Source organism: Spironucleus salmonicida, chromosome 8, assembly GCF_000497125.1.
Source record: "Spironucleus salmonicida strain ATCC 50377 chromosome 8, whole genome shotgun sequence".
In the NCBI taxonomy this organism is placed as follows: domain Eukaryota; phylum Fornicata; order Diplomonadida; family Hexamitidae; genus Spironucleus; species Spironucleus salmonicida.
Genome location: NC_090603.1, coordinates 220,518 through 245,972, shown reverse-complemented (window position 1 = coordinate 245,972; position 25,455 = coordinate 220,518). Strand labels below are relative to the sequence as shown.

The 25,455-nt window shown below is 33.2% G+C and overlaps 17 protein-coding genes across 17 annotated transcripts; 12 read left to right on the top strand and 5 right to left on the bottom strand. All coding sequences in view use genetic code 6, as the record gives it.

Moving 5' to 3' along the window:
• Positions 1-87: 87 nt before the first annotated feature.
• On the top strand, positions 88-591 carry SS50377_27830 (uncharacterized protein; the record flags this gene model as incomplete). Its single annotated transcript, XM_067911609.1, has 1 exon — positions 88-591. One exon carries the CDS (start codon positions 88-90, stop codon positions 589-591), a length of 504 nt encoding a protein of 167 aa, XP_067760631.1.
• Positions 592-706: 115 nt separating this feature from the next.
• On the top strand, positions 707-1,867 carry SS50377_27829 (uncharacterized protein; the record flags this gene model as incomplete). The annotated part of the gene is made up of 1 exon (XM_067911608.1): positions 707-1,867. One exon carries the CDS (start codon positions 707-709, stop codon positions 1,865-1,867), a length of 1,161 nt encoding a protein of 386 aa, XP_067760630.1.
• A 1-nt stretch (position 1,868) lies between these two features.
• Positions 1,869-2,180, bottom strand: SS50377_27828 (uncharacterized protein; the record flags this gene model as incomplete). Its single annotated transcript, XM_067911607.1, has 1 exon — positions 1,869-2,180. The coding sequence occupies one exon, from the start codon at positions 2,178-2,180 to the stop codon at positions 1,869-1,871; it is 312 nt and encodes a 103-aa protein (XP_067760629.1).
• Positions 2,181-2,317: 137 nt separating this feature from the next.
• Positions 2,318-3,676, bottom strand: SS50377_27827 (uncharacterized protein; the record flags this gene model as incomplete). Its single annotated transcript, XM_067911606.1, has 1 exon — positions 2,318-3,676. The coding sequence occupies one exon, from the start codon at positions 3,674-3,676 to the stop codon at positions 2,318-2,320; it is 1,359 nt and encodes a 452-aa protein (XP_067760628.1).
• A 356-nt stretch (positions 3,677-4,032) lies between these two features.
• On the top strand, positions 4,033-4,263 carry SS50377_27826 (uncharacterized protein; the record flags this gene model as incomplete). Its single annotated transcript, XM_067911605.1, has 1 exon — positions 4,033-4,263. The coding sequence occupies one exon, from the start codon at positions 4,033-4,035 to the stop codon at positions 4,261-4,263; it is 231 nt and encodes a 76-aa protein (XP_067760627.1).
• A 113-nt stretch (positions 4,264-4,376) lies between these two features.
• Positions 4,377-6,080, bottom strand: SS50377_27825 (Microtubule-binding protein MIP-T3; the record flags this gene model as incomplete). The annotated part of the gene is made up of 1 exon (XM_067911604.1): positions 4,377-6,080. The coding sequence occupies one exon, from the start codon at positions 6,078-6,080 to the stop codon at positions 4,377-4,379; it is 1,704 nt and encodes a 567-aa protein (XP_067760626.1).
• Positions 6,081-6,155: 75 nt separating this feature from the next.
• SS50377_27824 (uncharacterized protein) lies at positions 6,156-7,655 on the top strand (the record flags this gene model as incomplete). The annotated part of the gene is made up of 1 exon (XM_067911603.1): positions 6,156-7,655. The coding sequence occupies one exon, from the start codon at positions 6,156-6,158 to the stop codon at positions 7,653-7,655; it is 1,500 nt and encodes a 499-aa protein (XP_067760625.1).
• Positions 7,656-7,757: 102 nt separating this feature from the next.
• On the top strand, positions 7,758-7,952 carry SS50377_27823 (uncharacterized protein; the record flags this gene model as incomplete). Its single annotated transcript, XM_067911602.1, has 1 exon — positions 7,758-7,952. One exon carries the CDS (start codon positions 7,758-7,760, stop codon positions 7,950-7,952), a length of 195 nt encoding a protein of 64 aa, XP_067760624.1.
• A 186-nt stretch (positions 7,953-8,138) lies between these two features.
• SS50377_27822 (uncharacterized protein) lies at positions 8,139-8,390 on the top strand (the record flags this gene model as incomplete). Its single annotated transcript, XM_067911601.1, has 1 exon — positions 8,139-8,390. One exon carries the CDS (start codon positions 8,139-8,141, stop codon positions 8,388-8,390), a length of 252 nt encoding a protein of 83 aa, XP_067760623.1.
• A 531-nt stretch (positions 8,391-8,921) lies between these two features.
• Positions 8,922-10,292, bottom strand: SS50377_27821 (putative Ubiquitin protein; the record flags this gene model as incomplete). The annotated part of the gene is made up of 1 exon (XM_067911600.1): positions 8,922-10,292. One exon carries the CDS (start codon positions 10,290-10,292, stop codon positions 8,922-8,924), a length of 1,371 nt encoding a protein of 456 aa, XP_067760622.1.
• Positions 10,293-10,465: 173 nt separating this feature from the next.
• On the top strand, positions 10,466-12,106 carry SS50377_27820 (Arginine deiminase; the record flags this gene model as incomplete). Its single annotated transcript, XM_067911599.1, has 1 exon — positions 10,466-12,106. One exon carries the CDS (start codon positions 10,466-10,468, stop codon positions 12,104-12,106), a length of 1,641 nt encoding a protein of 546 aa, XP_067760621.1.
• Positions 12,107-12,441: 335 nt separating this feature from the next.
• SS50377_27819 (uncharacterized protein) lies at positions 12,442-12,948 on the top strand (the record flags this gene model as incomplete). Its single annotated transcript, XM_067911598.1, has 1 exon — positions 12,442-12,948. One exon carries the CDS (start codon positions 12,442-12,444, stop codon positions 12,946-12,948), a length of 507 nt encoding a protein of 168 aa, XP_067760620.1.
• A 407-nt stretch (positions 12,949-13,355) lies between these two features.
• SS50377_27818 (uncharacterized protein) lies at positions 13,356-14,402 on the top strand (the record flags this gene model as incomplete). The annotated part of the gene is made up of 1 exon (XM_067911597.1): positions 13,356-14,402. The coding sequence occupies one exon, from the start codon at positions 13,356-13,358 to the stop codon at positions 14,400-14,402; it is 1,047 nt and encodes a 348-aa protein (XP_067760619.1).
• Positions 14,403-14,654: 252 nt separating this feature from the next.
• Positions 14,655-16,445, top strand: SS50377_27817 (Transmembrane domain-containing protein; the record flags this gene model as incomplete). Its single annotated transcript, XM_067911596.1, has 1 exon — positions 14,655-16,445. The coding sequence occupies one exon, from the start codon at positions 14,655-14,657 to the stop codon at positions 16,443-16,445; it is 1,791 nt and encodes a 596-aa protein (XP_067760618.1).
• Positions 16,446-16,640: 195 nt separating this feature from the next.
• SS50377_27816 (uncharacterized protein) lies at positions 16,641-18,368 on the top strand (the record flags this gene model as incomplete). The annotated part of the gene is made up of 1 exon (XM_067911595.1): positions 16,641-18,368. The coding sequence occupies one exon, from the start codon at positions 16,641-16,643 to the stop codon at positions 18,366-18,368; it is 1,728 nt and encodes a 575-aa protein (XP_067760617.1).
• Positions 18,369-19,738: 1,370 nt separating this feature from the next.
• On the bottom strand, positions 19,739-21,661 carry SS50377_27815 (uncharacterized protein; the record flags this gene model as incomplete). Its single annotated transcript, XM_067911594.1, has 1 exon — positions 19,739-21,661. The coding sequence occupies one exon, from the start codon at positions 21,659-21,661 to the stop codon at positions 19,739-19,741; it is 1,923 nt and encodes a 640-aa protein (XP_067760616.1).
• A 140-nt stretch (positions 21,662-21,801) lies between these two features.
• On the top strand, positions 21,802-25,176 carry SS50377_27814 (uncharacterized protein; the record flags this gene model as incomplete). The annotated part of the gene is made up of 1 exon (XM_067911593.1): positions 21,802-25,176. The coding sequence occupies one exon, from the start codon at positions 21,802-21,804 to the stop codon at positions 25,174-25,176; it is 3,375 nt and encodes a 1,124-aa protein (XP_067760615.1).
• Positions 25,177-25,455: the final 279 nt, after the last annotated feature.

The window sequence follows — 25,455 nt, the reverse complement described above, 5'->3', positions numbered from 1 at the left end:
ATAGTGAATAAATTATTGTCATTAAACGCGAATTGATTTAAGATTAAAATGTAGATTTCACTAAAAGCGAGGTGAATCGATTAAAAAATGAAAAAATTCTACTGCTATATAGCTGGTAGTGTCTATAGGTGGAAAATTAGACATATTGAGCTGCTGGCGATCTTCTACTGGTTTGACTGTAACCACAACCGGCACTCCAACCTAAAGCAAATGCGCAGTGGCATGAAGAACCACTACATGCTCACCATCGAGATGGTTAAAAAATATACAGGGCTGGTCAAAGGCAAAAATTACTGCTCTTTGGCCGACTATAAGGGTGTGCTGAAAGCGCTCACTGAGGACGGAAAGGTCGATCCAATTGAGTAGATTTTCCGAGTGCGCGAGCTTCCTGAGTTGGATCGATCTATCCCCCTAATGACTGACTCGCTGGCGAACTTCAGCGACATCTCGAGCCGGAACGCGGCGCAGCAGGCGGACGCCCTTCGCCAGCAGGGCGCGGAGCAGCACTGGAGCGCGGCGTACCTGGACCTGCAGCTCAGGGCACTGTGGCAGGCGGCGGAGGTTGCGCAGGCGGGCCGGGTGCTGTGGTGAGGAGCGCGCCCAGCTGGCCGATCTCGGCGCGGAGGCGGGCCAGCTCGGTGCGCAGGAGGGGGGCGTTGCCGCGCGCCTCGGTAGGGTAGAAGGCCTCGAAGTGCAGGAGGGGGGCATGGCGCACCGCGGGGGGCCGGGCGGTGAGCTCCGCGATGTCGTAGCGCAGCTGGCACTGCTCGGTGCGCAGGGCGTCCTGCTCCGCCTGCAGGGCCGCCACCGCCTGGCCGAGGTCTACGATCTGCGTCCCCAGCAGCTGGGAGCGCGCGAGCCGCGTGAGGGCGGGGTTCGCGTCGAAGATGACGGACCGCCGTGGAGTGAGCATTCGGAGCGGACTTCGAATGGACCTGGGCCCGCTCCTGCTCGCCCGCCCGCAGTTCCCTCTGGACGCCAGCGGGCAGCCCCTGCACTTCGCCTTCGACGCGATCGTGAGGGTGCGGGAGGTAGTGCTGGCCGCGCCCTGCGCCGTGGGGTCCTGCCTCGTGCACACCGCCGCCGGGGACATAGCGGTGCCGCTGGTGGGCAACCGCGCGCTGCTGGACATCCCGCCCTCGGCGCGCCTCTGCCTCTCCCTGCAGGCCCCCGCGCTGGCCGGTGTGACCCTCCTCGGCGCGGTGGTGCAGGCCTTCGACTTCGAGGACCGCTTCGGCTACACCGTGTGCTGACAGGACGCCGCCTTCTGACGCGAGCTGGCGCGGAGACGAGACCACTGAAACCATGGGTGCGATCTGAGTGCTGTTAAGTTTACGTTTTCACTCCGCCGACATTTCTGGCAGTTAGCCATATGGTAGGGCAAACTACTTCGTCCAACCAGAATGAAGGCACTGCTGCAGAAGACCGGCCCACCACCCCGCCGGTGCTGGCGCCGCTGTGCACGCCGCGGGCCCAGAAGGCGGCGAAGGCCTTCGCGGACGCGCTGTACCCCGCGCTGTCCCTGCGGCCCAAGGCGCTCGGCGCGAGGGAGGACCTGCTGCTCTCCGCCCGCTCGCCCGAGCCCTCCTTCGTGCGGCAGGTGTCGCGGTCCCTCCTGATGGTGGAGGTGAGCGAGAGCACCTGCAGCGAGGTCACCGAGGACAGCCGCATGTTCCGCGAGCAGATCGCCGTCGCGGTGGCCGAGCTCCTGGGGCTGCACCAGGTCGTCGCCGGCATCGAGGCGAAGATGGAGCGCCAGCAGGCCCAGCTCCGGGCCATGGGCGAGCGCTACGCCGTCCAGCGCCAGCGGGCGACCGACCTCCGCAGGGCACGCGAGGCGCTGCTGCTCAGGGCCCGCAGGAAGTGACTCATTTCGTCCAATTGTCCAAGTCCGACCAGTCAGACACCATTTATAATAGGTCATCAAGCTCTTCGACAGTACTTTATCGAGATAAGACGCTCACCTCTAAATCTGGAATAACACTCTCTTAAGCTTATACAGAAATACGTGCAGATACCTTAGGTAGCTTATTCGTGCTTTTAGCTTTGTTAACCAATTTCATTGTCTCAAACTATTGTATTTTTTAACGATAAAATATTGATAAATTAAATCTAAATTTTACTCTACGATTATAAAGGCTAATTATTATCAGTTATATTAAAAACCACAGAAACATCATAATATATTTATTTAGTATCTCTATATCTTTTTCGAGTTATAAAAATAAGTTATTATACTATTTATTGAATATACCCGTGTTCTAGATTTATAATTATGAATAAATAATAATAATAATAATAATATATAAAAATTCACTCAATTATCCCACCCATCTATTTAAATATATAAACTAACTTTTCCACAAGAAGATAGTATCCAAAAACGGCCCTCCCCGCTTCCAATTTTCACACTGAAGCTGTAAAATTCTTTAACTTTTTAGTATTTACAACACATAATAATGATACCAAATTTTTCGTCCGCTCCTTCACTTTTTTCGCCAAAAACGTCAATTTATGCCTTGAAATTAATAAGTTTCTTGTCAGTTTTGGGGACAAATTGCTTGCCAGATTCACCAGAAAAAATAAAATTGTCAAATTAAAGCGAAAATGCAAAATCAATTTCCATTTGTGTGTTGAAATTAGCGGAAATTTTAAAAATTTCAATAGCAAACTCCTTTTTCGTAGGTTTTCGGTCGATTTACGAATTATTAGACTTATTCTGTTGAATAATAATTTTTTTCTTACTATTAGTATTATTATATGTTAATTCATCAGTTTCTTTAAAAAGACGATCAAGTTTATCATATTGTGTTAATATAGTATTATATTTGTTATTAACACCATCAATTATTGTTTTATAATCAATTTCCACTTCTTTGGCTTAATTTTTTAGTTATAAAATTTTTAGACAATATTCGTCTTATTGTATATTAATGATATCTGGAAATTCCACTTCTAAAGAAATTTATTTTTCCAAATTTTTGAGCTCGCTTATCTTATCATTAAAGTCTTTTTTTCTTGTATGCTTGATAAAATCGTTGTTGTACTATTTTGTGGTATTATTGCCTTTTCGTTCTAGGAAATCAAGAACTTTTCCGCATCTTTCACCTTAAATAAGCATATCTGCAGCTACTTGAAATTCGCCTACACCTAAAGTTTATTTATTGGCAATAAGCTCTAATATAACTTTCCCACAGGAAATTAAATCATTTTTCTGGCTGATATCATTAATTTGTATTTCAAAATAATTATCGCTCCAGGGACCACATAAACCTAAGTAAAGCTTATTCTGGATATAATATAAATTATTTGTGTTAATATTACCGTGAATAAACTTTTTACAATGTGTCATATTGACTAAATTTAATAGCTAAATAATGATAATATTAGTTTGTTAATTAGAAAGAATAGTTTCGGTTACATACTCTTTAAGAGGTGAAAATTATGTTGGAAATGTTACAATATAATTAGATTTTAGCTTAAATAGCTTATTTATAATAAAAATATCCTATGAAATTAGTTCTGAAAATATTTTTATATAGTTATCAGTAAGTAAGTCCCTATCAGCTGTTATTGCATATAGCTTTGTTTGATTGTGATAGCCAGAAATAACTGTAGATGATATTATCTAAGGAGCTGTAAATAAAGATAATAAAGAGGATGGGGGAGATTTCATTTAGAAGGGAAATTTTCAAATTTTATTGTATATTGTATATAATATTATCTTAATATTTGTTATTTTCCCTTTTATTTTGTTGTTTCTACTAATAGTGTATTATAGTTTACTTTAAATTGAAGATCATGTTGTAAAGCTGTTATTCGGGCTTAATGAGCCTTACTAGTTGAATTAAAAATATCTTCTAAATTAATATATTATTTATTTAATAATAAATTTTTGTTTTTAATTTGAAAAGTCTAATTATTTAATAATACGGTTAATATATAATATTAATCTTTAAATTTACATTACAGTATTAAAGTTTGAATGTACTTAAATAATAAATTATAGCAAATATTTTTTCATCTATAAAAATGAAAAAATTAAGATCTAAAAATAAAATGACAATTAAACAGCATCTTCCATCACTATTCATGCGAGAAAAGTAATATTCGTAAGATTATAATTTACCTGCCTTGAGTATATAACATAATGATGGATTTATTTTTAATACAAAATCAAGCCAGAGGAGTCAAATAAGCATACTATCATCAAAGACAAATTATACCTAATAATTTAAATAGATGTGTATGACTAATGAGTGAGAGATGGTTATAATTTTTAAGCAATATTGTGATGCGTTCCTAATTTAATAACTAGAATAACTAAGAGAGTGTTTGATATTATTAGAGAAAAAATTATTAAATACCAAAACCTTTCACATCAAAAATCCTTAACTGTATAATTCGTTAAAGCTAGCTCTTATTTACTCACCCTGATCGGATAAACTCCTAACCTTAGCATCTAAAACACTCTTTCCTTTTCCTTCTAAATTAACAGCTTTATTTAAATTTTTCATCTAAAAATCTACATCATCACTAGCAGCTACTAAGTCTTATCTCATTCTAACTAAGTGCTCTTCCAAAAAACTAGTTGCTTTTGAAAATGGAATAATTCTTCTAATAGAATCAGAAATAGCATTGACAAGTTTTTGATTTGATGAGTTAATTTATTTAGTTGGTGCTTAATCAGTACCTAAGGCATTTTAAAACTCATTTTATGCAGTTTAAGCAGCATCTGTAAAAGCGCCAAATCCAGTCGCGTGTTATTATTACTCAGGTAGCTCTTCTTCTTTTTCAGAATCAGAATCTTCAATATATTTTTTAGTAATAACAACATTACTTTCAATGTTTTATTGTCTCTTAGTTTATTGGGAAGGTGGTGGACGATTAAAAGTAGCTTTTTATGTCTATGCTTCAGAGAATACATTTGTAAGTCTTCTGCTCTACTCCTCTTCAATTTCTTGTTACTTTCTTCTAGCTTCAGCATATCTTCTTTAATCTTCTTCTTCATCTATCTAACGTTACTTTTCAGACTAATCGTCATGTTTTATCTCATATATTTACTATTATGCTACTGGTTCTTATGCAAAACCCTACGGTTATTCTTATTCTTAAATAGGGTCTGGAATTTAAGGAGAAGGCTGAGAGAAGATATCCTATACATTTTATTAAGATTAACTAACTGGTTCTTAAAATGTCCCGTTATTAATCTTTCTTGCTATTCTGCACATAGTAATTAATAAGTATAATGTGTAAGCAACCTATTTTCCTCCAGTAATAGCCTTGGCTTAAACACTCAAATTTTCACCAGAGTATTGAATAACCTATTTAATGATAGATTCAATATAAGATTAACGTTCCTCCTTCTGCTCCTTTGAAAATTCTTCACGTACTGTAACCTCAGCTGTTGGGAATTTTGAGTTTGTACAGTCATGAAAAGCAGTAAAAATCTCTTATAAAATTTTAACAGGGGGTCGTAAGAGTGCTTTATTTGATATTTAAGGGAGGTTGATTACATTTTCAAGTAAATCGAAAGTGTATTATATAAGCTCTTCAGTTGGGTCCTCATTTTATGGTTCAGAACTAAATTAATCATCAGAGAATTAAGCTTTTTGTGTCTCAAAAACTGGTTCAGGCTCTTAATATGCTTGCTGGGGCACCTCCTAAACGACATTCCTTTCTTCTACAATCTCTGTATCCTATTTCTAGCTTGGGGGAGGCATATTCTTAGCTGTTTCGAACAGTGCAATGAGCATGTGGAGAGTGAATTCTACCTCCTTTCCACCAGTTATTGCTTTTGCGGAGGCTTGAATATCACGCCCAGATTCACTTTTAACAATATCGATCATCTATGCGATGTAATCTTACCGTTCCTGTTTCTGTTCAGCTGGGAACTCTGTTCTGATCAGGTTCGCGGGAGGAAATGCGCCTCGAGTAAAATCAGATGCAATTTTAAAGGCATCTAAAATAGCTTTCACAGGGGGACGTTGCAGCTTCTCTTTTGCAACAACGTATTCGGGGGACAGGTCAGTGTAGAGCTGGAAAGTCTGTTCAATGAGCTCGTGCGGTACTTCAGACATTATGAATTTGGAGTGGACTTAAAGTATTTATATAAACTATATAATACCATCGTATTTATTTTTTAAAATTTTACAATGTCGTTTTCCAATGACGATTTAATTATAGCGCTATTCAAAGAATACTTGCTTGTAAACAACTTCAGAGAAACATAAAAATAACTATAGGTTGAACTACCATCGACTGCAATTTCAAAACGCTCAGAAATGATCGATGCACTTAATTTGCGTAAGCAAGCTCTAGAAGAGAAAGATAAAAAAGATGCAGGGCAACCATATATTAAATCAACATTAGAACTCCTAATTAACGGCTATATTCAATCACTAAGCTCCCAAAGGCCCTTAAAATCACGCCCGTCATCCGCAAAGAAAACTACCAAAAAAGCAATCTCCATCGACCCAGAAACCCTGTTTGCAACCACAAATTCTGCCTCAATATGGTCTTAGCCATCCAAGCAGTAAACGCTTAAAAAAGCACTCCCCACATCAGCGTCACAAAAACACTCAAGTTTCACTATACTAAGCTCTTATATCTCATAAACATCAAACTTGAACAATTTTTTCAAAACTCTATTCGCTGAAAAGCGCGTGAAAAATATTTCTGATAACTGGTACTAATCGCTTTTCAAGCTGAGCGAGAAGCCTCAGACTCTCGAAAACCCACAAACGTGGGGTCTGCACTAGTCGAACGGTGGCCCCTGTGGTTTTTTGGCGGTCGTTCAGGCTAGAATGCTAAAATATCAGTTTTTTGGCGAACCTTACAAAATCAAAACAGAAAATAATTTTCAAAGCGCCGCTTTGTCTGCACTTTTTGATATATTATATATAATAAACCCGAAATCCACTAATTTTGTTCTTCCACTTTCTTTTGATGAACCATAAATACAACTTGATTTTGTGGTCTAAGATATGTAGAATTTTTAAGTATGCACTATATAAAACGACAATTTAAAATTATTTTTATCGTCAAAATCTTTCTTAAATTTCGCGTTTTCGGCCCAAATCACTTCGTTCATCCCTTGCATGGTTGTTACCTTTATTTTGTCACGCGGGATAGACAACATCCTGGCTCAGGATTTTGACCAGACAGGCTTCAACTCATCTAGTTTATTCTCGAATTTTAACAATTGCTCTCAAGAATTGGTAAATTTGATGCTGATCGGCCGAGCAACAGCATCACTCCACGACGGCGACTTGGACGTTGGAGGGATGATTTTGAAGGGGGCGCACCAAGTTTCTGACGTTGGAATCGTCACAATTTTTGAGTTTTTCGATTACTTGAAAGTCGGAAAGAACCTCAAAAGTGGCGTCAAATTCCCCATTTGGGTGTGCTTTAACGAAGCGCATTATACAGTTCTTTTTTGTTAGAAGTGGAAAACCAGAAATTTGGAAAGTGGTAAATTGGAATTTGTATATTTCGATTAATTGGACGACCAGAAAGTGTTGTATCAGTTGAGTGTAAAATATGACAGAGAAGGGTACGAGAGGAACGAAATGGATAGCTTCGTTGAGAATCTACTCTAGACGCTGCTACCTGTTGTAGGAGTGGACTGGAATGGTGCAGACAAACTTTTGTGATCAAATTCAGTGGGCGGAAAGTAAAGAATTTCGGTTTTTTATTATGAATATTAACGTATATTATTAATTAATTGTAAACATCACTTTCATTTTAAATTACAAATGAGGCGGATTAACTCGCTAAAGAACAAGTCACGTACGAGCACACCAAAGATCAAGTACATTAAGATGGAGGAGGCACCGATCGCCTCGGACTCCAGGTTTATTTTTACATAGATTTATCTCGACAATTCTGAGTCTAGCGACCTCGTTCTGTGCTCGGAAGTACTTATCCTCCTAGATGACATTGAGATGTGATCATATTGGTGTAAAAAGAAGAATAGAGTTAATTCAACCGAGTGAGTACGCCATTCCTGTAAGAATCAAATTAATTTGGTGTTTTTCCAGTTTTCTTCCAGCATTTTAGAATATATATACTATTATATATTAATAATAAAGTTCGTTCCAATTAAGTTTAAAGGGAGTAAAAATTAACATAGATAAATGTATAATTATTAAATATTTGAAAAACTTTGGCTCTATTAATTTTATCTGCGAGTGTCTACAGTGTTGCTAATGAAAAAAATTCAGTCCTTTAGGCACCGAACGGGTGCAAAAAAGAACAGGTTGGCTGTTATTGAGGAGGTTCCAATTGCTTCAGAATCCCAGACTATCTTTTCGTATCTTCAGAGTGTAGGAGAAGAAGATGGTGATTTCGAGTTGGGAAGCTGCAAAATATAACTTTCGTTAGAGTGAGAAAATTCAACTAATTTTAAGCTACTGATTTCAAATTTCGAGAGTTCGTCTAGGAAAGAGTATGGGTTTTAAAATATTACTGCGTTTACTAAGTCGCTTAAAAATAAATCGACTTTAAATGTGTTATTTTAATGGATTATTTATGAACTTTCCATTATAGAATTTACGGATAGCTTTTTAATACTAAATAATAGTTATTTGACTTCTGATATGGCTACCATAATTAGATAGGGATATTTGCGGATCCAAGTCCATAAATGGGCCGATATTTGAGTAGATTGACATCCTAGACGTAAAAATAATAAATACACTAAGTTATAAAAATAAAAATTTTACATATTAGATATCGTTTAATACCTCATGTAAGAAAGAAAATTATATTAGCATTTAGGAGTAGGTAATAAAATGAAATTAGCGTTGGGTGGTCATTGTAGAACTGTGGTTGAATTAAATAACTAGAGGTGTTATTAAAGGCCGCACAGACTTTAATTATACTCTATACTATAAAAAACTATATTGATCTCCTTTTCATCACTAATTATCAAGCAGATAATTAATTGCAGTTTCCACATTTCCATTACAGAAATCCAGGGCAAGCAAGATTTCGTTTTCCTAAAAGTCAAGGCCCATATCTTTAATCATTGTACATTAAGCACCAAATCTTTACTTGAGATCCTATAACTTTTCTTCTTATGATTAAGCTACAGCAGCTCTGGGGGCAAAACCATTATTTTTAGGTATTTATGGAGCTTATTACATATCACCATTTCTCATCATATTTCTAGCCTAAATCATCATATTACGCATTTATTCTGGGTTATCAAGCATCTGGGCCATCATAGGATTTGACTATTCTAGTTACTATCTAATCATAGGATTTTACATATACATGTTAAACATCTCTGGATTGTCTATCATGCCGTCAATCATTTATTGCATTTGAGGATCATTCATTAAAGTATCCATTTACTGTTTATTAGGCATATTAGGCATGTTGGCAAAATCAGGAATTCCACCAAACATATTATTTTAAGGAGCTTGATACTATTAATTTTGTTAGTTTTAAGGTTTTGTTCCAGCTTAGTCACCATAAAAGCCTTAAAGAGTATCTGTATAAGATCTTGGTAAATTTAATGAAAATTCATCTACTTTTATATTTTTTGTGTGGTAAGCACCAGTTCCAGCCTGTTAATTTTTGTTATCATCATCTGGTAAAAATCCATTGCCAGCTGTTGATCCTTATTTTTGCATAAAGTCATTTTAGATTTCTTCCATATCATATTATAATTTTTAATACATCTACATTGCCCCTGGTGTGTTTTAAACAGTGTTCATCATCGCGTCTTACTATCTCAACATTTCATCGAGTTTAACTGGATCAGACATTGTATCAGCCATTTATTTTTGCAGTTCTGGATCTTCTAACAATTCAGCTATTTATGGATTCTTTTCCTTAAGCTACTGCATCATAGGATTATTCATCATGGATTCCATAAATCCAGGAGCTTACATCATTTATTAAACAAACGGATTTTACATCATTTCTTTTGGGTCTTAATTCAAATGAGGCATTTAAAATGGGATTTTACCTTGTACTTGCTGCTACGGTTACTATGGTTACGATTGAGTCTATTAAACTTAAAGTTCTGGCATGTTTGTCTCTTCTATTACCACCTTTTTAACCTCTTTTATAGTTGCATATAAAACTACGTCATCAATTAGTTGTGCAGATGCAATAGACTAATCAGGTTTTAACATTTTTGCATTATGCACTAACCTAATCTCTCCATTAATATTATGGACAGAATTAAGTTAACTGATAATTTCCTGGATATTGGCTTCTTAAGGAACCTCAACTGAAAGCGTTTCTTTCGTTTTTAGGATTTTAACTATGATTTTCATTCTAGAGGTTTTATGTATTATAATTATTATGTAGTATAATATTATAATGTTAGTTAGCATTATAATTATTTTATAACATATTATAAAACCTGTTAAAATTCTCACAAATTTAAAAGTATCTAGTAGAAATGTGAGAATACTTATAATTATTTTACTTTCCTTCAACAAATCAAATGTAGATAAAACCCTAGTAACATTCAGAACATGCCACCGCTAGGACTATATTAGTATACGAACCTGAGCTCGCTGTTTTTGTAAATTGCCTTCATCCTGCTGGCTCGCTCTATGAGTGCCCAATAAACCCTGAGTCAGCCCTAGCCCAACATCGTAATTTCCAAAAAGTTCTTTAATCACATGGTATTAACGTATTGGAAGTTTGTGAAATATTGCGCTCCAACACTACTGATCCTGCTCAGCGTCTAGAGTTGGAGGAATACGCAGCATAGTAGCTCACATATATCGGCCCAGAAGAGTATGCAAGTGATGACTACAAGATGAAAGTTATCAAATCACTCTCTCCGGAGTCGCTTGTAAAGGTAATTTTAACAGCTCCTGTAGTGTATCTTGAAGCCACTACGAACAACACTAACGTTATCACTACAAAGACTGAAATGCGCGCTCTTGGTAACATCGTGTTTACGCGGGATTAATAGATTACTACTGCAAAGGGTGTGGTAATAGGAAATTTTTCAGCTGAATAGCGTCTAGGTGAGAACGCATTGATGGAATTCGTATTAAAAAAGATTGGAATTAGACCAATTGGTAGAATTGGAGAGTTCACTTACGAGAGACACATCCCCATCTGCGGTGGTGCAAACAAGTTAACTCCTAAAGCCACTATTGAAGGTGGTGATTTCATAGCCTTAAACAACGGGATCGGCGCACTTGGTGTTGGACTCAGAAGCTCTTATACCGCTGGAATCCATCTTATGGAGCACGACCTCCTCGGAACTGACAAGTTCATCATTGTAAAAGATACATTCGACCAGGATTAGGATAGAATGCACCTTGATTGTACTTGCAGCCCATTGCACGACAAACTCATTTTGATCGATGAAGAAATTTTGATCAATCCGGATAAGCTCAGATATGTGGACGAGTGGGTTCACTTGGGCGGATATTCAGATGAGCATAAGAGCTTCTACGCACTCAATGAAAAGAGGACGAACATAGAACTGAAGCAATATTTAGAATAATCCGGATACAGCATCATAGCCATCCCTCATAAGTACTAGCTCGCATACGGTTGCAATATGCTCCATTTGGGATTCACAGATGGGGCATTCCATATTTTAACTGTCCACGAAGAATCCAAGCTCTTTATCGAGCGCCACCCAGTGTTCAAAACTTACTGCCAGAAAAACAATATACGTATTGTAGTGGAGTACGTTCCGTTCAGGTCAATTACGTCCATGTACGGTTCTTTGCACTGCGCTACATAGGTACTCGAAAGAGACGTTCCAACAGCTGCAATTGATAAGTGTAACTCCTAGGTGCTCAATGACGAGAAACTGTTCGATGCAGCACTTTTTATTCCGACTTTCTTCGCATCCAAAGAGACTATCAAGGAAGTCTACGAGCTTTATGAAAAGCTCAGAAAGGAGGGAAAGAATGTTTACCTCATCAACAAGTACAAGATCACGGAGCTTATCAGCTTCAAGAATCTGAATGCCAAGAATGTGGAGGGACTCCTCGCAGAAATTTACGGCAAGAGCGCCAAAAAGCACTTTATCTAACCCAAAAAGCAGGACGGGGCAGTTACAGCTATTGAGCGCGACGGGCTCAGTCTTGATGATATTTTATACATCTTTTGAGTGAAGCATGTCTTTTTTAGATTAATAGAATTTTGGGCGCAACAGCAGTTATCTGATATCGCTTGTTCCATTTTATTTTTATAACGATTCACTGCATGTTTTTAAATCAAAACAAAGACAAAAGAAGGTTTAACAATATATAATTATATATCTAATAAAAGTTGTGGTTTATATCCGCTAAGGCTTAATCGTATATCCATGATTAATAATTTAATATACTGCTATTGTATTTTTTTGTTTCTGCAATTATTATTTATATACAATCATTATTCTATGTATTTTAAATTTATTAATCATATTTTTACTTTCTAATAAATAATATTTAAAACTGGAAAATGGATTTCGCACTTAAAACTAACAAAAACCTGCAACAGCGTAGTCTGCTCAGCTTCACACCAGCATACAGCAAGGATTTAAGTACATACCCACTTCTTATAACGACAGCCAATGCGAAGAAAATATCGAACTCCTACACCAAGAAATCATAAAAAACGAACACCACAAGAGAGTTGCAGCTAGAATAATTAAGGAGTCTAACCCGAGCACGAATCTAACGAGGAACAGTTGGAGAAGAACTGGATACTGTAGCGAGATTACAAAAATCTGCACTTTCGCCGATACGGATACCAAGATCTTAGAGACTTGCATCTGACATTTACGCACTGAATGAAGCCGTTCTAGGTGTTTTTACCCGATATGAGCAGCGAAAAAGTCAACGATAGGGAAGCTATGAATTTAATAAACAGTGGCCACCAGTCAAGGCTAGCTAGAAATGTGAAAATATAGATAGACTTGCATTCTCGCTTAATTTACATATGGGATCAGACTCTGATTTAATATGATGAGAATAGTGAATAATATGTGTTACACATTTGTAAAGCACAAAAAAATTTATAGTTTATAACATGTTCTGTTAGATAGTGATTAATGATAGTGATACTTTTTCATATTTAAACAATTTGAATTACAATATCTTGATGAATGTTATTGTATGATTGAACTACCACTTTTGAATTGCTCTTATTATATTTCATATAAAAGTATAATAGAAGCACTATTTGGAAGCATCCTTGAAAACTTAAAAGTATTCTAATTTTGCTTTACTACATATCTTAAGTGATTGTGGATTTATAAAGTCTTTTTATTTCAAGTAACATCGGAATTTTAGAATAACAAAATTGAAAATAGAACTTTCTTACTATATATTAATATATATAGTAATACAACATTATAATACCTTCCGCCAAAAATGACAGATATTTCTTCTTTCTTATTTCACTCGATCTAGAAGGACGATCCGCCTATAAAAGTACCAGATCTAGCATTAAATTCATAGAATAATCAAATAACACTCCTAAATTAGGCGTTACACGAGCTACAGCTGTCATCAGCACGTACACAGAATGTGCTAAAGTAGCAGTTGGAGGAAAGTACTTTAAAGACTGAAAAACTTACAGCTGAAAATGCAACATTTAGGTAAAAGATCGTTTCTGTGAGTACACAAAGCGACCTTCTGTAAGCGCGCGTACAGCGTCTCGAAGTACTTAAAAAGGACCTAATCGACGCTCTGGATGGTGAAAAGGCTACAAATTTTAGGCTCTAAAATGAGATAGAAAATGCCAAAATGACAGGTCGTCTACACTCTAATTAAGCTCTGGAGCACATATAACTATTGCAAGACAAAGAGAAAAAAGGTTATGCATAAAAAATTTGTTACTACTAAGATATAATAAACAAATAAGAAATCGAATTCTCTCTTATGTTAGAAGAAAAAGACGTAGAGATACTGAACCATAAGGCAGAGATAGCAGCACATAAAGTAGCTGGGAATGAGCTTCTATAATAAGTATAAATCCAAGAAAAATTTATCAGGACAATTAATGTTGATGAATACGATTTCTCAGCCCCACGTGATTTTTTGTAGGTTCTAACAGGGTATTAGAAGCTAGTGTACGAGATAAGTATTGAAAACGAATAACAATAGAAAGTTATTGATAAATTATCATTTTAGATTAATAATATTAATGGGTGTTTCGGTGTTGTTAATTTGCCAGAGACGGGATAAATATGTGTGAATTAACAGATATAAGCAATGGAAAAATGTCTATAAGAGATTAGGGAGAGACTATTTTTAAAATCTGTTGAGTGCGAAAAGTTAAAAAAAGAGCTGCAGTCAAAGAGTATTATTATTGAGGAATAACATGAAATAGTGACTAAATTTGAAGTAGAAAACGAAGTAATGAGAGCAATGACTAGAGGTTTAGGTAAAACAATGGGCCAGAGGGTGGAATAGTGAGATGAATTACGGTGGTTGTAATTTTAGGAGTTTAAATCCTAAACGTATACTATTTGTCAACAAACAAAGCTAAAAAATCACATTACTTCATTAAAAGTAAAATACAATTTTATACTTTAACTATTTTTATTTTTTGATCTTTGTATTTATATAATATTATTTTGATCTTTCTTATTTAAAAAAAACTAATTTTTGTATATTAATATAATAATATAATAATAATCTTAATATAAAACCGCTCCGTATAATCTAATGGATGGTGACAACGCAGATCGCGGTTCAGAGATGTCATTTGGTTCCTCCTCAGGTTCCTCATCGGCATCCAAACATGCTCAGGTTGATGAGATAACACTCAGAATGGGAACAGACCCAATCAAGCAACTAATCCCACGATCGTACCCCGTGCACCTGGTCTCACACTTGCTTCCTCAGATATCTAAAACGATCGAAATTGCTGTAGTTACACGCTTTCTTGGGATCGAGGCCGTGCAACCAATGATCCTCCTACAACCCATATATGAGCTGATTTCCATGCATATAAGCTTTGCTCTCGCCTCCTCGGCCAATATTTTTGCTTCAAGGAACATTTCTAAAAATTAAATTGTGGCAGCTAATATATACTTCGCTCATTACTTCGTGGCCGCTTTCGTATGGGGAATGATTGCAATCGTGCTCTATTTTGCTGCTCTTTAGACGTTCTTTACTAGCGAAATTGTTGGTCAATACTTGCTTATCCGTGCTGGTGTGGCCTCTATTACAAATATTTTTTCGCGCAGTTTGACACCATTTTTGAAATCAGAAAGCAGGTATTTCGTAGTTTTAATTCGCGATATTACAGAATAGTTGTTATTTATAGGTTTCCTAGTTAATTGCTATGTTAATTCAACCTATATAGGCATCAGTTTAACTAACGCTGCCATTGCTTATATTGTAAGTAATGGTATAATAACGATTTGGATGTTCATTCTTATTATGAAATATAACTTTTTAGATGTAGAATATAGGGGGGTTTTGAAATTTTAATTCAAGAGATTGAGTCCTATAAGGCCTAAGATTTTGCTTTAAATTATTGCAAATTGCTTCACTCCACTCTTGAACGTTGCTACCGATTCAATTTTGATGTTGGAGGCTGTTTTGTTTGTTCAATACTTGGTCAAATAGGAAGATTATAAGCTTATTTAGAATGTTCGTTTGCTTGTTTTTACTCGTGTAAAAGCGCTTTTACAGTCTCTTCATTTTGCTTTCAGAGATGTGTTTGCTCAACTTGCCGGCTATAATATGGGTGTTAAAAAGGTTACTAGAATATATGAAACTTTTGTCTGGACTGTTATTTATTAGTATGCAATCACAATACCAATTTGTTTGATTGCAATTTATGTTTCTCAGTTTTTGGCCGAAGGAATTCTACCTATTCCTCCTGAAGAAAAGACTCCGTTCTTTTATTACAATATTAAACAGTCTGTTTCTGCTGCAATGGCGGGTGCATGGTGTATGCTATTGCCTATTCCTTATTATCTTTCTATAGCTTTCATGCAATTAGAATCTAAATCTCTTATGTCAGCTTTATTATAACTTCCAATGCTTGTTTTCGGTTGTGGTTACCTTTATTACACTTTGTATGAAATAGCAGATAATTCACCATTGTATTTGATTATTGCTTTAGCTGAAGTAATAAATGCTATTATTGGTTATGGATTTATTGTTTTCTATTTCATCAAATATTCTAAGCTCCATAAACTTAATAAGAATCGTAAAGACCCTACTTAAGATACTGTAGCCGCTCAGGCTGCTGCCAATGATGAAATCAGATAGAGCGTTATGGTTGAACTTACTAAAACGGCTGATCAGGAAGAAGAAGATAAGAAAACGAAGGAAAGATAGTCTGTTACTAATCTTTTCAACAAAAACGTTGCACTTAGAAGTTCTAAACAATTTATGAGTCTCCGAGAGAGCGTTGGAGGAGAAACATTATAAGGTGGAGATAGTAGGTAAAGCACTGTTCGTGTTAGTTAACTTAATAGAGATAGTGTTGCAATGCAATGATCTAATGGTTTAATTTTAATAGTTTTATATTTTTATTAAATATTAAATAGTAATTTTACCGTCACATGATTCTACTTAGTGAATAGAAAATTACTACAACGAGAAATATACTTTATTTTACTGTTTTATAACAATTTATATTCATTCTATATATGATAATTAGTTAATATGGCCCTAAATCCACTCCATATAATAATGAAACCACATGAAAATTCTTTTACTTTCATATTCAATACATAATGTAAACAACTTTAAACACAATAACTTACTAAAATCTCTAAAAAATAGCGTTAAACATCATCAATTAAATCATTAAATCTAGTTGAATAATTAAATGAGAAAAATGAATCATTTATATAAGAACTTAGATCTAATATCACTGAATTAGTTTAATTTAGATTAACATCAGCTAATACTTTAGTTCCGCTACAATGGAAAGCTATTTATTAAACTTTAAAATATGCAATAAACTTGAAAGAAATTCATATTTCAAATTCAAATATTGATAATTTTCCATTGTTTTCAAATGTATTAAGTACTTTATCACAATTACAGTCATGTGAATTATTTTCTTGCTAGTTGAATGATTCGGATGCTGTATAAATTGCAACATTTACTTAAAATTTAATTTCTCTAAAAATTTCAGATAATCTTATAGGACAAAGAATACTTGATATTATAAATTAAGCATAATAACTAAAAACCCTTCATATAGGAGGAAATTAAATTAATGATACTTTAGAAGAAGCTTTAGAAATTTTGGCAAATTAAAATAGTCTTGTTTCACTTGGGTTAAGAAATACAGGAATATCTGTATAAGCTGCCGAGAAGCTCAATATATTATTAGAAAATTCATAAATATAAGACTTATAGATGAGGAAGAATACACTTAGTAATACAATATATCATTTTACTAAGAGTTTAAGAACAAATCAATACTTACGCGTTTTAGAACTTTAAAATGCTAAGCTAAATCACTAATCAATTGAATTGTTAGCCGCAAATCTAGAGGGTAACTTCTCACTTCATGCACTTAATTTAGCTTAAAATGATTTAACTGATGAGAGTTGTGTGTTTATAGCTCAGGTCATAGTTAATTGTAGAAATTTAACTACGTTAAATCTAGATGATACTAAGATCTCTAACTTAGGCATAACCAATATAATAATAATTATACAATAGTCCTAATATATTTCTCTTTCAGGCATTTCTTTATCTAAAAACTTTATATCAGATTCCGGGCTTATTGCACTGGGATAGCTTAGTTGCACTGGATAGTTGACGTCACTTAATTTATCACATAATGCATTCACTTCATCTGGTTTTCGTTAATTTTCGTAGATTTTAACATCATAAAAAACTAGAATTCGCCATTTAGATGTTTCTGGAAATGAAGTTTATGATGCTGGTGGTATTGCTCTAGGTGGATTATTATCTCAAAACAAATCTATTTAAAGATTATTTTTAACGGATTGTGGGATAAAAGAAAATGGAATGAATGGTATATTAGCAGGATTGGATAGTAACACTACAATTATATAGATGGCTTTTGGAGGTTAAGGTGAAAATGGGAACGTTATGAGTAAAAATGTTAAAGCTAGAATTGACTAAAGAATTAAATAAAATGCTGAGGTCATTGTTGTTCCCGATGGTAGAGTAAAAAGTTGTGATGAAATCGATCTAATGCTAGATTTTCACCCTGTTGATTCCATAGGCAGTTAGCTTTGTGATGTAAGCCGAGTAGGGAGTTTATAATTAGTAGGTGGTATTGGAACTATAGGTGCAGTCGATAGGATGAATGAATTCAGTTTCTTTACAGACTAAAGCGAGCGAGTGGGCAGTCTTAGCGATTTTGGGAGGATCGAAGTTAATGATATTTCTAATAAGAAGAAAGGAAAATTTAAATTAGAACAACGTGAATGATGTTGTATTTTCACTCTTAAACCAATTACAAATTTTAATCTTTTGAACTTTCTTCGCTTAGCCCACATAGATCTAGTTAATCCATATAACAAAAAAACATACTTGTACATTCTCCATCTATTTTACTAGGTATAGCAAAACTATCAGATGCAAGTGAACTGAGAGTGATAGGTTTTAATAGACTATCATTTGACATCTTACTTTTCATTTTCTTTTTTGTATTAATTTGTCGCATTTTTAAATCTTATAATAACTATATAATGTTTTAATGTAGTCTATTGGGTACTTTAAAATTCTGCTATAAACACTAAGATTAATAACTTTTGATATATTAATAAAAACTAAAATAAGTTTCTTCTATTTTTATTTAAAATGCAAATATTATGAATAGTATAACTAATAATCAGAAAAACAGCAAGAAATTATTTCTATATTAACTTCAATTAACATATTAGCAAAAAATATACATTTTATTATTCTATACGTTTAACAGTTTATAACTAATATATATATGTAGAATCTTGCTTTTCTTTAATATAAATACAACTACAAACTAACTTTACCACAATTATAAGGTTAGTAAAAATAAAAGAAATATATTTGAATCATAATAATGTTTATATTATCTATTTTATATGGTTGAGTAGTAGATTGTATTTAAAATACTAGTTAGCGTACACGTATTTAAAGTCTATTTTAGGTTAAAATTATCAAGTTTTTGTCTTCTATACAAGTAAATAATTAACGTTATATGATATAGTATCGTAATCAGTAAAAAGTGTAACAGCGGTAAGATATTTGTTTAAAACTTCTTTTTTATAATTAAAGTTATAATTACAAAATTTCATGAAAATTCTGCAGATTCCTAATACAACTATTAATGTTAAGGGTGTTTTATTCCTAAATTTCAAATTATCTGCTACATTTAAATATCGTGTTATTTTTCCATTCATGAAACATATATTGGCTTTACTAAATTATAAGTTTGATAATAATGCTTATGTAAGTGAATTATTTTTAATTAGCCATACATTTAGTAAATTTAAACAGAAATATTATATTGTGATATAGTATAATTTGTATTTATAGTTTGTTATAGTATAATTTATTTTATATATTGTTTAATCAATAGTATTTTTTCAGAATATGCGACATAATCTAGACGACCAAATATCAAGCTAACTATTAGATGAGAAGCTGAAATCACAAGGCTATGAATATGGGATACTATCTGTTCCAGTTTCTGTATCTTAAAGTGACGTTATTTCGTCTGTTGTGAACCCTAAAAGACCTGGAGATTTAGATATCGATGAATTATTATGATATCTGTCTGAAACTTTGCTTATCAATAATAAAATATAGTCACCTTTTCACTCTCTCATTAAGTCTACTACTACAACCTCTCTTGCTTAATCTGCACCTTAAAGAATCATACAGAAACTCCCTTCATCAATATCTTTAATTTTTATTATCTTCTTTTCTATAAATATCTCCCTAAATAATCTAAAATCAACTTCAAAAATACATATTTTAGATTCCTAACACGCTATGATTCTTCTACCAAAAAATGATATTTGAATATCACAGAAACATTTTATTTTAACCATATATTAACCAATTATCTACTTTGTTATAATATTTATAGAAAATATACATCCAAACACATCAACAGCCACGAGAATTTATTTATTTATAAATAATTTTATAATTGGATTATCTGATACTTTTTACTCATGTATAAGGTTAGAGCCAGTATAAAATTAAATATATCCATCATAATTGGATGTAATATCAAATAACTATGTAGATGTAGCTGATATTGCGTTAGGATATACTAACTGTTCGTTTTTATAGATACCTTTTTCTGTAATTAGTAAACTATTGGAAATATTTTATATTTATGGTTTAATTTCAGTTACCAGTTCTTTTTCACATAAAATTTTATTTTAGGTTGAATACCAACGCTTTTAGTCAATAATTTAAAGATTATTGATCTCATAATCTGCAAATTTTTGCACAATAATATTAGACTATTCCACATATGAAACTAAACAGTTTAACTCTATTATATATCCTTTTTATGTTCCGATATAAACAATATCATTATAAACATCAATAGAAACATATTATCCATATTCTTGTTCAAGATTGTCATAATTAAGCTAAAAATTACCAGTATTATTAATACTAGATTAATTTGTTAAGCTAAGTATTCTTGGGTTTTATATTGAATCCATAATCATAGCTTTTTAAGTTTTGAGAATATCATATTAGAAATTAAAATTATTTAACTTAAAAGGATATTGTACAGATTACTTAGAAATAATAGCAGACCTTAATAAGCAATAGTCCAATGTATTACCTAAAATTAATTTTTATTGATACTAAATGTTTTAAAAACCAATATTTTAAAGAAAATTTGAAACTAAATTAACCTATTTTTTCGAAACTTATATAGGAAACATATTTTTATGTGGAAAAGAATATCTTTTCATACAAAATTTAGCTGCTTCTTTTCTTAATGGTAGCTTTTAACCATCTAATGTTTCAATCGATGGTAATAAACAAGAAACTAACATTTGCAAATTATGATTTAGAAAAATTACCTAATTACGTCGTTTAACAGCTTACGGTAAATTATGAAAAAATTCATTTAGTTCAGGTGTATTTGGTTTAGAAATTAAAATGCCTTTCAGAAAAGATGTCAAACTAGTTCCTGCAGATTTGGATTCCACAGTTTCGATAAGTTATGGAGACCGTGACGGTGAAATTGGAGTTTACATCAATCTTTTCATCTATATTTCTTTATCTAAATAGATTTTTGAGTCTTATAAAACCTCATTTATATCAATAAGCTATGTTTTCCCATTTAGTTAAATAGCTAAATTTTGTCTATTAATTTCTTCAAATGGTATTTAAAGCAAACATTAAATTGATGTAAGCTTCAAGAATGGTATATCCTACGAACTTGTACTAGTAAATCCAAATTTTTACAAAACATTATCAAAAAATGACGAGTTTAAAAAATCTTAATATGAGGAGGAAGATCGTATATATGTTAAATTTGATGTCTTTTTCGACTATGGTAAGGATATAAATATGTGCTTTACTTTTGGTAGTTTAATAATTGTATTGATAAGAAGAAGAACGTCAGTTACGAAAAATTAATATAAATCTAACGTTTCTAATGTAAATTAAGAATAATTACATTATCCCTATCTCCAATGTTATGATAATATATCATTTTCTAGTAAATTATTCGATAGCTTTGCATTACAAATCGGGCACTACATAAAGGAAGTAAGTAAATAACCATTCAATTATATATTGTTTAATGATTAAGATATTTCATATGATAATGGATAAAATCTGATTGTATTATTATAATATTATTTTAATATATACGTAATTATTTCATTCCAAATTTCCTATAATGAACTAGCTGCTACCTTTATATGAAACCTCGAAAGACTAATTTTATTTAAAGTTATTTTTTATGTTAGAGTCTTCTATCATAGAGCCATAAGAATTATTAATGCATTTATCATTTTTTGATTAAGATATAGAACTTAAAAATTCTTTATTGCCACTATTTTATATGAACCCTATTCCAAATCAACTGTAAAACTAATTAATGAAAATAATTGTTAATCCTATGTAGAAATCCAGACTGGAGACCTCATTATTTTTATTTTCTCAAAATTCACCTACATCAGCTGCTCTTTTAAAATTTATTCAAACCAAAGATTTTACATTGGAAACCCTATCTTTATTCTGTGTTTTTGACTAAAAGAATTTAATATTTCATTCCCATTTCAAAAATTTCTATTTTTCTCAGAAATCTATTTTCAAATATTTAGCCGAAGATATATTAACATATATTTACCCAGATATTATTGTAGATCCATTTAAATAAATATTAGAAGTATCAAGCTACTATCCATCTCTGGAATTGCTTTCTAATTCTTAAGATATAATAGTTCTATATGATTTCTTATTTACTAATAATTTACTTAAATAATCTATCAAGTCATTTCCAGATTTATTTTAAATATTTTTATAAAAAAATAATATTAATCTTTAACATATAGAGATATAAAAGGAAGGATTAGTAAACAAAATATAGGTCTAAAAATTAGACTAAAAATTAATTAATTTATTAAATTTTGATCCAATAATATACTTATTAACATATGCTAATGTTCAGCTTCAATTAAACTATCCATTTCCGTAGTTTTGGCAATATGCCCCACCAAATAGACGAAATTCTAAAATAATAGATAGTAGTCTAGAAAACTAACCATATAAATTAGAGAGATCTTTCAGAAATTATTTTGGCTTACTTCCGATATTGTACACATAATTTAGGGATGTTAATACACTAGATAATTTCCACAAATCGTAGAATGATTTAGAAGTAGAAGGTATGAAATGCGAGCATCTTAATTACTTTCATCTTATTTTTTCTCTATTTAATGAATCATAACGAGAGATAGTAATTAATAAGCTTTAGTTCTCGCTGTTAAATGATCTTATTTTTGAAGATTTTCCAGGAATTCCATAACTTACTGATTTAGATGAAGTATTTGAACTAAATGAATATATTATTTAAGATGGTCAATAATAAGAAACTCTTGAAGAAGCAATAATCGTTCTTTTGAATATGGAATTAGAAGAATTATTAGATTTGGATACGGACTAAGATTTCATTAATAGTCACTTTTTCAATTCTTTTAATGTAGTATTCACGCACTTTAGTATGTTAGAATAATCTCAAATTGCTTAATTAAGAGACAAATTTTTCACAATATTAGCATCACAAGCAACACTTTCGTCAATTTAAATTCATTTTCTACTCTCTGCCCCTCATATTCTTATTATTTTGATTTTTAAATTCATGAGAGAAAGTTTTAATTTGAAACTTCCAGTTTCGCTAACCCTTTGCTATCAAATATAGAATTAAATTCAATTTTTCATTCCAATTTTTAGCGAAAACTCGCACGTTAGAAGCACCGTTTTGAACTGCTTGAAAGACGAAGTTTTGGCCTTTTCGGGCCTAGAAATCAACATTAACAAAGGCCTCACATCAAAGTAAATGTCCTGGATCAGCAACGAAATTGACTCAAAAATTTAGTCCTTTTACCAGTTTGAAGAGACGAACGAAAACATCCAACTGGCTCTACTGCTATCCCAAAGGCTCAGTTTTCAGCGTTTTCCAAATTTCATTTTTGGCAAACACGAAATTCAAGATATCATAATGCAAAAAATTCTACCGTAAAGTAATACTGAAATAATATATCATAATATGCTTAATTTTTCATTCCGGAATTTCATTAAATGGACCAAAAATATCGAAATTTTCAACTATTTCCAATGTAATTATACTGCGCCTTTAACGTCTACAGCGAATTTTCATCGAATGCTCACAATTTTCAACGATTTTATCAAAAAGGAGTGGAAAATCGAATTCAAAGCGAAAGCTGGAATTTTATCTTTCGCAAACGGCATTTTAAACATGCAAAAAGACAAAAATTTGACGCAAAAAACGACGAATTTGTACATCGAAATTCTCGTAAAATACGGAGAAGGAATGAAAAGTCAAAATCTTTGCAATATTTATGGTCATGTTTTGCAAAAATTGGCGCTCAGAGACATGGGCGAAAACAATGGAAATTACTTCAATTTGATGAAAATATTCAATTTCAACAAATTTGCGCCGGAAACGGTCAATTTGGAGGACATTTTGAGGTTTTCGGGATCTGTTTTGTTAACTTCAGAAAATGCAAAAACATTATTAATATATATTAATATATATGTTAAATAATAAAAACTAAATTCGGAATTATTAATAATATATTAAAATATATTAAATGTGATAATAAAATTAAAAATGTAGTTTTTTAATTTCTACGGCGAAATTTTGGATATTATCAATAATATACACTAAAATATAGAATTTTGTGTTCATTAAATTCCAAAATAGCTAACAATTGATATAATATTAATATATAAACTCGTTTTTCAGGAGCTGTATTTTTAAGCGAAAAGTAGCTCCTAGCAGGCCATTTATTGCGACATCTTCGTCTTTTTATTCGAAAAAGACCGAAATTTCGTAATTTCTGAGAATTGCATTTCCACGCGAAGCACGCAACGCGGCAAATTCACCGCAAAATTCGCTGAATTTTGTGCCGAAAACCTCAACTTCCAAATTTTCGAAAAATTTCTGACTTTCAAGTACTTCAAAACAATTTTCCGAGAATTTAAAAACGAAAAAATTTTTTTGGAATTTTTATATTAAATTATATAATAATAACAATATCAAAAAACTTCCTGGACAATTTACGAAAATTTTATAAAATTTCAGGCGCCGGAAACGATTAGCAGATTCGCGCAGGAATTACTCAAATTGGGAATCGACGAACTTGATATAAACGGAATTGACGTGCTTATATCCATTTTTAGAGCGCAGAACAATACTGATTTTTACGTGCGCAAAATCGTCGTTCCGCACAACTTCGTTTTCGATGCAATTATGAAGTATTTTACAGTTTCTGAGGTCGAAAAATCTCAGATTTTGATCCTCGCGTCGCTGGTTATTTAGCGCTCAGACTTGACGAATGAGCTGCTTTTGAACTGCAAAAAAGTCACTTTGAATTTGAATTTCCACTCCTCAAAAACTGATAATGTGACGCTCGCGTTTTTGTGTCACGTCAGAAACGTCATGGACGCGGGCGATGAGCGCCGGAGCGAGGTGCTGCCGGCTGCGTTGATGCGCTGCGTGAAGGCGATGCGGGAGGGGGGTGAGTGAGGTATTATTATTATATTATATTATTATATGTGGAAATTGAATATTGCGAATTTGTTATATCAGTTGGGAAAATATTTTGATGGAATTTGAGGAAAATTCGTAGGTAAGTAGAGTTTCTTAAGCGATTATTATACTATTTAATTGAGTAATATAGAGGATAATTGTGTTTCTCAGTACAAATCTGAATTTCACTCCGTTTTTTAGTTTTACCTAGATTAAATATTATATTACATATAATAATCAGTTATTAATAATTTTGTAGGAAACGGAAATGTAGTC